Source organism: Salmo trutta, chromosome 7 (genome assembly GCF_901001165.1).
Source record: "Salmo trutta chromosome 7, fSalTru1.1, whole genome shotgun sequence".
NCBI classification, from domain to species: Eukaryota; Metazoa; Chordata; class Actinopteri; order Salmoniformes; family Salmonidae; genus Salmo; species Salmo trutta.
The window spans coordinates 10,377,357-10,388,171 of record NC_042963.1 but is presented as its reverse complement, the minus strand read 5'-3'; the positions used below and the strand labels follow the sequence as shown (position 1 = coordinate 10,388,171).

Below are 10,815 nucleotides of genomic sequence, written 5' to 3'. Positions count from 1 at the left end.
ACACAGGGCCCTCACAAGCAACCTTGAGGCTCAGGACAGGAACAAGTACAATAATTCTCCCTACGACCTCCGCAGAGTCATCAAAGGAGCAAAAGGACAATATACGAATAAAGTGGATTCATATTACACAGGGTACGACGCCCGTCGCATGTGGCAGGGGCTACAGTCCATTACGGATTACAAAGACCCAGCCATGATCTGCCCAACGATGCCTCTCTACCAGACGAACTCTACATATTTTATGCATGCTTTAACAACACCGTACCGTGTGTGAGGTACCCCACCGAAACAGAGGACTGGGTGATCTCGCTCTCTGAGGCCGTCATGAGTAAGGTCTTTAATCTGGTCAACACTCACAAGGTCGCGGGGCCAGATGGTATTCCAGGGCGCTCTCAAAGCATGCACAGATCAGCTGGCAGGTATATACTGTACATGGTAATTTTCAACCTCTCCTTGTTCCAGTCTGTAATTCCCACATTTTAAGATGACTACCATCATTCCCAGTGGTGTAAAGCACTTAAGTAAAAATATTTTTAAGTACTACTAAAGTAGTTTTTGGGGGTATCTGTACTTTACTTTACTATTTATATTTTTGATTACTTTTACTTCACTACATTCCTAAAGAGAATATCTTACTTTTTACTCCATACATATCCCCTTACACCCAAAAGTAATACAATTGTGCCGTCTGGTTTGCTTAATATAAGCAATTTGAAATTATTTTTGCAATTACGTTAACTTTTGATACTTAAGTATATTTAAAACCAAATAATTTTAAGTAGTATTTTACAGGGTGACTTTCACTTTTACTTTTAGGTATCTTGAATGTATTGTGAGAGGACCAAGTATTTTGTCTGTTGCTCTAAAGCGGAAAGGTGGAATAAACAAGTCGGGAGCAGGTTTTGTCATAGAACAAAGTTCTCTATTGAGGTATCTTTTCTTCTCCCACATGCCCACACAACCAAGGAAGATCTCACAAGAATAACACAAATCTTCTTCTTTACAGGAATTAGGAAAACAAGGTGAGTAACTTTTTTATAGCGTAAATCACGGGTGTGTCACCGTCTTAACTATACGTTGGAGAGCTCATTTCTGGTGGTGGTGAGAATCAGTGTTTGCCATTCCCGTGAGGTAGTCCGTTCCTTTCTTCTGTCGTCTGTCAGGTAAGTCATCTGTTTGGAGAATCAACACCTCCTTTTTCCACTAGTTTCCTCTGGTTCTCCTGTATCTTATGTAGGAGGAAGAGAATAGGTTGTTAGTGCTGCCAGGTGTGCTTAACTGCCTCTGATCCCCTGTACTCACGTGCCGGGCTGGGATACTATCAGTGGACACAGCCTGCCTCCTGGTGGTCCTTCCACAGTATCTTTACTTTTACTCAAGTATGACTTTCTGGTACTTTTTACACTACTGATCATTCTTGTTCCCAAGAACTGGACCACCCTGTAAATCTAATGCTTACATACAAGCCCTTAACCAACAATACAGTTCAAAAAATAGAGTTAAGAAAAGTAAAAACATAATAAAATCAAATCAAAGTTTATTTGTCACGTGCGCTGAATACAACAGTGAAATGCTTACTTACAGGTTCTAACCAATAGTGCAAAAAAGGTATTAGGTGAACAATAGGTAGGTAAAGAAATAAAACAACAGTAAAAAGACATGCTATATACAGTAGTGAGGCTATAGAAGTAGTGAGGCTACATACAGACACCGGTTAGTCAAGGCTGATTGAGGTAGTATGTACATGTAGATATGGTTAAAGTGATGCATATATGATAAACAGAGAGTGGCAGCAGCGTAAAAAGAGGGGTTGGGGGTGCACACAATGCAAATAGTTCGGGTAGCCATTTGATTACCTGTTCAGGAGTCTTATGGCTTTGGGGTAAAAACTGCTGAGAAGCCTTTTTGTCCTAGACTTGGCACTCCGATACCGCTTGCCATGCGGTAGTAGAGAGAACAGTCTATGACTGGGGTGGCTGGGGTCTTTGACAATTTTTAGGGCCTTCCTCTGACACTGCCTGGTGTAGAGGTCCTGGATGGCAGACAGCTTAGCCCCAGTGATGTACTGGGCCGTACGCACTACCCTCTGTAGTGCCTTGTGGTCAGAGGCCGAGCAATTGCCGTACCAGGCAGTGATGCAACCAGTCAGGATGTTCTCGATGTTGCAGCTGTAGAACCTCTTGAGGGTTTACTGTTGGCATGACACAGGACTGATGGTAGCGCTCACCTTGTCTTCTCCGGACAAGCTTTTTTCAGGATGCCCCAAACAATCGGAAAGGGGATTCATCAGAGAAAATGATTTTACCCCAGTCCTCAGCAGTCCAATCCCTGTACCTATTACAGAATATCAGTCTGTCCCTGATGTTTTTCCTGGAGAGAAGTGGCTTCTTTGCTGCCCTTCTTGACACCAGGCCATCCTCCAAAATCTTCGCCTCACTGTGCGTGCCAGATGCACTCCCACCTGCCTGCTGCCATTCCTGAGCAAGCTCTGTACTGGTGGTGCCCCAATCCCGCAGCTGAATCAACTTTAGGAGACAATCCTGGTGCTTGCTGGACTTTCTTGGGTGCCCTGAAGCCTTCTTCACAACAACTGAACCGCTCTCCGTGAAGTTCTTGATGATCCGATAAATGGTTGACTTAGGTGCAATCTTACTGGCAGCAATATCCTTGCCTGTGAAGCCCTTTTTGTGCAAAGCAATGATGACGGCACACGTTTCCTTGCAGGTAACCATGATTGACAGAGGAAGAGCAATGATTCCAAGCACCACCCTCCTTTTGAAGCTTCCAGTCTGTTATTCGAATCCAATCAGCATGAGAGCATCAGAGTGATTTCCAGCCTTGTCCTCGTCAACACTCACACCTGTGTTAATGAGAGAATCACTGACATGATGTCAGCTGGTCCTTTTGTGGCAGGGCATTTCCACATGCAGTGGAAATGTTTTTTGGGGGATTCAGTTCATTTGCATTCTCAAAACTTTTGGCCACGACTGTACAGCCCAGTCAATGAGAATGGGAGCGTGCTCGGTCCTCCTTTTACTGTAGTCCACAATAATCTCCTTAGTCTTGGTTACGTTGAGGGATAGGTTGTTATTCTGGCACCACCCGGCCAGGTCTCTGACTTCCTCCATATAGGCTGCCTCATCGTTGTCGGTGATCAGGCCTACCACTGTTGTGTCGTCTGCAAACTTAATGATGGTGTTGGAGACATGCCTGGCCATGCGATCGTGGGTGAACAGGGAGTACAGGAGGGGACTGAGCACGCACCCCTGGGGAGCTCCAGTGTTGAGGATCAGCGTGGCAGATGTGTTGTTACATACCCTCACCACCTGGGGGCGGCCTGACAACCGCAGACCACGTGTAACCACGCCAGCCCAGGACCTACACGTTGTCTAAGACCAGCCACCCAGACAGCTGATGAAACTAAGGAGTATTTTTGTCTGTATTAAAGCCCTTTTGAGGGGAAAAACGATTTCTGATTGTCTGGGCCTGGCTCTCCAGTGGGTGGGCCTGGCTCCCACTGTAATGGGTGCGTGCTGGTGGCAGGGAAGTCAGGCGCAAGAGAATGAACTTGGTATAAACAGAGTCGTTTAATAAGTGCTCACAAAACTCCAAAAACCAAAATATACAAAAATAATAAAAGTGGGTACAAAACGCGTCGCACACCAGAACATAACATACAATCAAACAATCACCGACAAGGACATGAGGGGAAACAGAGGGTTAAATACACAACATGTAATTGATGGGATTGGAACCAGGTGTGAAGGAAGACAAGACAAAACCAATGGAAAATGAAAAATGGATCAGCGATGGCTAGAAGCTCGGTGACGTCGACCGCCGAACACCGCCCGAACAAGGAGAGGGACCGACTTCGGCGGAAGTCGTGACACCCACATAGAGGTCCTATGCCGTCATAGGACCACCCATGGCTGTGCCCCTGCCCAGTCATGTGAAATCCATAGATTAGGGTCTAATGAATTTATTTCAATTGACTGATTTCCCTATATGAACTGTAACTCAATAAAATCGTTGAAAATGTTGCATGTTGCATTTATATTTTCGTTCAGTATATCTTGTACAGTTGTGTCAACCGCTTTGACAGTTCATCAGTCATTGAGGAGTGTGTGTATGTGACTGCATACAGTGCCTTCAGCAAGTATTCACACCCCTTGACTTATTCCACATTTTGTTGATTTACAGCCTGAATTGAACATTTATTACATTTAGATTTTGTGTCATTGGCCTATACCCCATAATGCCAAAGTGGATTTAAAAATAATAATAGTTTTAACAAATGTATTAAAAATGAAAATCTGGAATGTCTTCAGTCAATAAGTATTCAACCCTTTTGTTATGGAAAGTCTAAATAAGTTAAGTCCAGGAGTAATAATTTGCTTATCAAGTCACATAATCAATTGCATGGACACACTCTGTGTGCAATAAGGTCCCTCAGTCGGGCAATGAATTTCAAACACAGATTCAACCACACAGACTAGGGAGGGTTTCCAATGCCTTGCAAAGAAGGGGACCTAACGGTAGATGGGTAAATAAAAAAAGACATTGAATATCCCTTTGAGCATAGTGAAATTATTAATTACACTTGGATGGTGTATCATAACACCCAAATACTACGAAGATAGAGGCATCCTTCCCAACTCAGTTGCTGGAGATGAAGGAAACTGCTCAGGGATTTCACCATGAGGCCGATGGTGACTTTAAAACAGTTACAGAGTTTAATGGCTGTGATAGGTTAAAAACTGATGATGGATCAACAGCATTGTAGTTACTCCACAATACTAACCTAAATGACAGAATGAAAAGAAGGAAGTCTTTACCGAATAAAAATATTTCAAAACATGCATCCTGTTTGCAATAAGGCACTAAAGTAAAACAGCAAATACATTGGCAAAGAAATGTACTTCATGTCCTGAATACAAAGTGTTATGTTTGGGGCAAATCCAACAAAATACATCACTGAGTACCACTCTGCATGGTGGTGGGTGCATCATATTATGGGTATGCTTGTCATTGGCAAGGACTAGGGAGGGTTTTTTTAATAAAAAGAAACGGAATAGCACAGGCTAAATCCTAGAGGAAAACCTGGTTCAGTCTGCTTTCCAACACTGGCAGACAAATTCTACTTTCAGCAGGACAATAAGCTAAAACACAAGGTCAAATACAGTGGATTTGCTTACCAAGACAACATTGAATGTTCCGGAGTGGCCTAGTTACAGTTTTGACATAAATCGGCTTGAAAATCTATGGCAAGACCTTGCTGTCTAGCAATGATCAACAACCAACTTGACAGAGCTTGAAGAATTTTTACAATCCAGTCTCTTAGAGACTTAACCAGAAAGACTAACAGCTGTAATTGCTGCCAAAGGTGATTCTAACATGTATTGGGGAAAGGGGGATACCTAGTCAGTTGTACAACTGAATGCCTTCAACTGAAATGTGTCTTCCACATTTAACCCAACCTCTGAATCAGAGAGGTGCGGGGGGCTGCCTTAATCGACATCCACGTCTCCGGTGCCCGGGGAATCTATATCAGGTGGTGTGAAAGGAAGGCCTGCAAATCGTTAAAGACTCCAGCCACCCAAGCCATAGACTGTTCTCTCTGCTTCCGCAAGGCATGAGGCACCGGTGCATCAAGTCTGACACCAGCAGGCTCCTGAAAAGCGTCTTTCCCTGCCATAGGACTGCTAAATAGCTAACAATATGGCTGCACAGCCTATCTGAGTTGACCCTTGTATTTTATTTAGATTTTGCATTGTCTTTATGCACACTCTCAGGCATCTACACACTCACACACACTGACACTCCAACACACACATAACATATTTACACTGAATGTACAACACATTAGAAACACCTGCTCTTTCCATGACATAGACTGCCCAGGTAAATCCAGGAGAAAGCTATGATTCCTTATTGATGTCACTTGTTAAATACACTTTAATCAGTGTAGATGAAGGGGAGGAGACAGGTTAAAGAAAGATTTTGAAGCCTTAAGACAATTGAGACATGGATTGTGTATGAGTGCCATTCAGAGGGTGAATGGGCAAGACAAAATATAGAATATTTGAACAGGGTATGGTTGTAGGTGCCAAGCGCACCAGTTTGTGTCAAGAACTGCGACGCTGCTGGGTTTTTCACTCTCAACAGTTTCTCCCGTGTATCAGTTTGTGTCAAGAATGATCCACCACACAAATAACATCCAGCCAACGTCAGGCCAGTGGTTGAAAACTGGCCATTGATGAAAAAGGACAAAGGAGGCTGACATGAATTGTGCAGAGCAAAAGACAGTTAGTCAACTGACAGTATAGTGTAACATTGGTGCCCAAAGACCCATAAAAGAATGCACAACTCGTCGTACCTTGACACAAATGGGGTATGGCAGCCAACGACCTTACAGAGTTCCACATCTTTCAGTAAAAAAACAAGAAACTGCTGTTGCAGTGAACTAAAGAACGAAAACACTGGACACTGGAGAATTGGATAGGGCTGTTGCGGTGACCGTATTACTGCCACATCGGCGGTCACAAGTCATGAAGGCAGTCAAATTCCACGTGACCGTTTAGTCACGGTAATTAGGCTTTTCCAAGCTCTGATGCTGCTGTGGTCATTAGTAGCCTTCCAAACGTACTAACTGCCTGGTACTCAGCACTCTATTGTCCCTGTAATCACTCTGACATCAATGTAGATATGTTCAAAAATCTAATCAAACACTTCATGAGAGCCCATGAGCTCATGTTGCTCAACATTTCTATAGGCTATGCAATTGCACGAGAAAACAGAGTGATGGCCTCTACTAAAAAGAGGAGGGTCCCATCAGCTTTCTATAGACTAGGCCTACTATATTTATTTATCTACTTTCCTAATATTAAGCACATTGTTTATCTTTACAACAGGAGTATAGCCTACTTGGTTGCCATGAAAATGAACCACGGGAAAAGCATTCTTCATTCGCTATTTACGTGCATAGATGAAATGTATTTTTTTACCGCTGCCCCAGATTCAAGACAGGTGCATGATAATGGTCCATTTTAAATCAAAACAAATTTCGTATGTGTAAAGACGAGATTAATTCAAGAATAGTCTGATGGGTGACAATATTAGCCTTTCACTTGTGAATTATATACTATCACTTGTAAATGATGCCCAGCATAAGAAACATAATTTTATTTTGCGACTTTTTCTAATCATAGTCGCACATCTCATGTAGCCTAGCCCATAGGCCTATATGTTTTGATAAGGTTTGTATCACAACTAAAGTGGCTAAACAACTTCTTAAAATTAAGCATATCAATCAGCTTTCCAAGGGGTTTAAAGCCTAACTGGCATACATAAACAGCGTTTGAGTTTCAAGTTTGGGGAAGATAATTTTCACCATAAAAATGCATCTTTATTATAAAAGCATTACATGAATAATCACATTTGCGGTCACTTTTGATAATGGTGTTTTCCTACTAATGGAACATTTGCGCTTATAGCCTACTGCCATGTGCGCATTGCTACACTTATAATGTGAAGAAATAGCCTAATAGTTTATCAACATTTTAAGCTAAATATTCTGATCTGTTGCGTCAGCCGCATTGCATAAAAAAGGTTTTTTGATGCTAGTGGTTGTATTAATTTGGGATCTATTGCATCCCACAACTGTCCCAGACTATGTTTGTATATAAACTCAGGACCCTGTCTTTCAAAGATAATTCGTAAAAATCCAAATAACTTCACAGGTCTTCATTGTAAAGGGTTTAAACACTGTTTCCCATGCTTGTTTAATGAACCGTAAACAATTAATGAACATGCACCTGTGGAACGGTTGTTAAGGCACGAACAGCTTACAGACGGTAGGCAATTAAGGTCACAGTTCTGAAAACTTAGGACACTAAAGAGGCCTTTCTACTGACTCTGAAAAACACAAAAAGAAGATGCCCAGAGTCCCTGCTCATCTGTGTGAACATGCCTTAGGCATGCTACAAGGAGGCATGAGGACTGCAGATGTGGCCAGGGCAAGAAATTGCAATCTCCGTACCGTGAGATGCCTAAGACAGCCCTACAGGGAGACAGGACGGACAGCTGATTGTCCTCGCAGTGGCAGACCCTGTGTAGCAAAACCTGCACAGCATCGGTACATCCGAACATCACACCTGCGGGACACATACAGGATGGCAACAACAACTGCCCGAGTTACATCCGGAACGCACAATCTCTTCATTACTGCTCAGACTGTCCGCAATAGGCTGAGAGAGGCTGGACTGAGGGCTTGCAGGCCTGTTGTAAGGCAGGTCCTCACCAGACATCACCGGCAATAACGTTGCCTATGGGCACAAACCCACCGTTGCTGGACCAGACAGGACTGGCAAAAAGTGCTCTTCACTGACGAGTCGCAGTTTTGTCTCACCAGGGGTGATGGTCAGATTCGCGTTTATCGTAGAAGGAATGAGCGTTACACCGAGGCCTGTACTCTGGAGCGGGATCGATTTGGAGGTGGAGGGTCCGTCATGGTCTGGGGCGGTGTGTGTCAGCATCATTGGACTGAGCTTGTTGTCATTGCAGACAATCTCAACGCTGTGCGTTACAGGGAAGACATCCTCCTCCCTCATGTGGTACCCTTCCTGCATCCTGGCATGATAATGCCACCAGCCATACTGCTTGTTCTGTGCGTGATTTCCTGCAAGACAGGAATGTCAGTGTTCTGCCATGGCCAACGAAGAGCCTGGATCTCAATCCCATTGAGCACATCTGGGACCTGCTTGATCGGAGGGTGAGGGCTGGTGCCATTCCCCCCCAGAAATGTCTGAGAACTTGCAGGTGCCTTGGTGGAAGAGTGGGGTAACATCTCACAGCGAGAACTGGAAAATCTGGTGCAGTCCACGAGAAGGAAATGCACTGTGGTACTTAATGCAGCTGGTGGCCACACCAGATACTGACTGTTACTTTTGATTTTGACCACCCCTTTGTTCAGGGACACATTATTCAATTTCTGTTAGTCACATGTCTGTGGAACTTGTTCAGATTATGTTTCAGTTGTTGAACCTTATGTTCATACAAATATTTACATGTTAAGTTTGCTGAAAATTAATGCAGTTGACAGTGAGAGGATGTTTCTTTTTTTGCTGAGTTTAGCTTCTTACTTTCATGTGTTTTTTTTATTTGGGTTTTTGTTCTACCTTATGTTATTTTTAGTACTATATTGATATTGATTACTACATTGCTGTGTTTAGAGCTTGCAAAAAATGCATTTCACTGTACTTGTGCAGTTGACATCAATACTTGCTCTGGTTGCTCTGGATAAGAGTGTCTGCTGAACGACCACAATGTAAATGTAAATGTAAAAACAAACACTTGAAAAGGATACTGGGTATTATTCTACTGAACTCCGCCCCCAAACATGTACAAAATTGGGTAGTTGGGACCAGACCAAATTTTTGTGAGTCATAGACGTCTAGGCTTTGTTTCACAAGTTTGAACAGCACAGTACAGTACGGCACAGTTCAGAACAGTGGAGCACAGCAGAGTACAGTAGAGTACAGTATGATACAGAACAGTGTAGTTTTATTCAGTAGAGTACAGTACAGTAGAATTGTTTTCAGTAGATTCAAGTACAGTAGCGTGTAGTACAGTACAGTTTATTTCAGTAGAGTTCACTACAGTAAAGTACAGTACAGTTCAATTCAGTAGAGTAGAGTACAGTACAGTTTAGTTCAGTAGAGTAGAGTACATTAGAGTAAAGTAGGGTACATTATACTGTACAATACTCTACTGTGCTCTACTGTACCTATCTATACTTTACTTTTCTTTACTGTACTGTACTGTACTCTACTGTATTGTATTGTACTGTACTGTACTGTACTGTACTGTACTTTTCTTTATTGTACTGTAATGTACTGTACTCTGCTGTGCTCTATTGTGTTGTATGGTGCTGTCCAAACTTGTGAAACATAGATGTCTATGTTTGGGCAAAATCAAGGCTGGTCCAGACCAAATCGGAACCAATTTTAGACGTCGATATTTGGGCCAAATATAGGCCGGACCAATGTCCATGGACATTTAGATCAAGGCCAGTCTGTGCTTAGTGGGCTGTTACCCTCTCCTCTCCGCATCACATGCAAATGGGACTGCTCTCTAACCTGTAGCCACAGCCTTCTATGGCCATTTGAGATCTCCATGTGAGTCGTTGATGGATTGATTGATTGATTGAGTTAAAAAAAAACACACGGTACATACATATAAAAAAACGTGACAGGAATATAACAAAATCCACAATACTGGTCCTCCCTTGCCGATAATGTGTCACGGCTGCTGAAATAGCTCTGAAAAGCCACTACACATCGACAGTGGTTAGGAACTAGACCCTTAGCCTTCTCTGCCATCCCCGCCCACCGCATGCATTTGTTGTTCAAATAGTCAGCTAGCTAGCTATCAAGCCAAACAAGTAGACCTTTCATCTCAGTCCTGCAACTCTGTAAGTCAAGACAACCAGATGCAGGTGAACAAAACCCAGAGCAATCAAAACCCCGTATGACCCCCATGTCATTTCAGTTAGGAAGAAGGTTAGTCCAAATTGGATGTTGGGTACTATATTTATTGAATATTATATAAATCCTATAAATTAAATTGGCCAATTTAGGTGCAATCTATTAGCTTAATCAAATTATATTTCAACCAAATAATGTCTAACTACAGAAACCATTTTAGAACACTCAGACGGTGGGTGTTGAATACTCTTTGTTGTACCTTTTTGTTGCTGTTGTTGGAATGACCCATGGAATGACCCATGGAATGACCTATATAAATGTGTGGATTACA

At 42.7% G+C, this 10,815-nt stretch overlaps 1 protein-coding gene across 4 annotated transcripts in view; it reads left to right on the top strand.

Moving 5' to 3' along the window:
• The first annotated feature begins 293 nt into the window (after positions 1–293).
• LOC115196910 (anoctamin-10-like) overlaps positions 294–10,815 on the top strand; it is a 34,772-nt gene continuing 24,250 nt past the window's right edge. For 2 of the 4 annotated variants that reach the window (XM_029757927.1, XM_029757926.1), the window contains exon 1: positions 781–1,022. In XM_029757927.1, coding sequence (XP_029613787.1) covers positions 826–1,022 — 197 coding nt within the window. In that variant the 5' untranslated portion in view covers positions 781–825. Of the gene's footprint in view, positions 420–780; positions 1,023–10,815 lie in introns of those variants that run through there. The other 2 variants (XM_029757928.1, XM_029757929.1) reach the window with 2 other exon arrangements.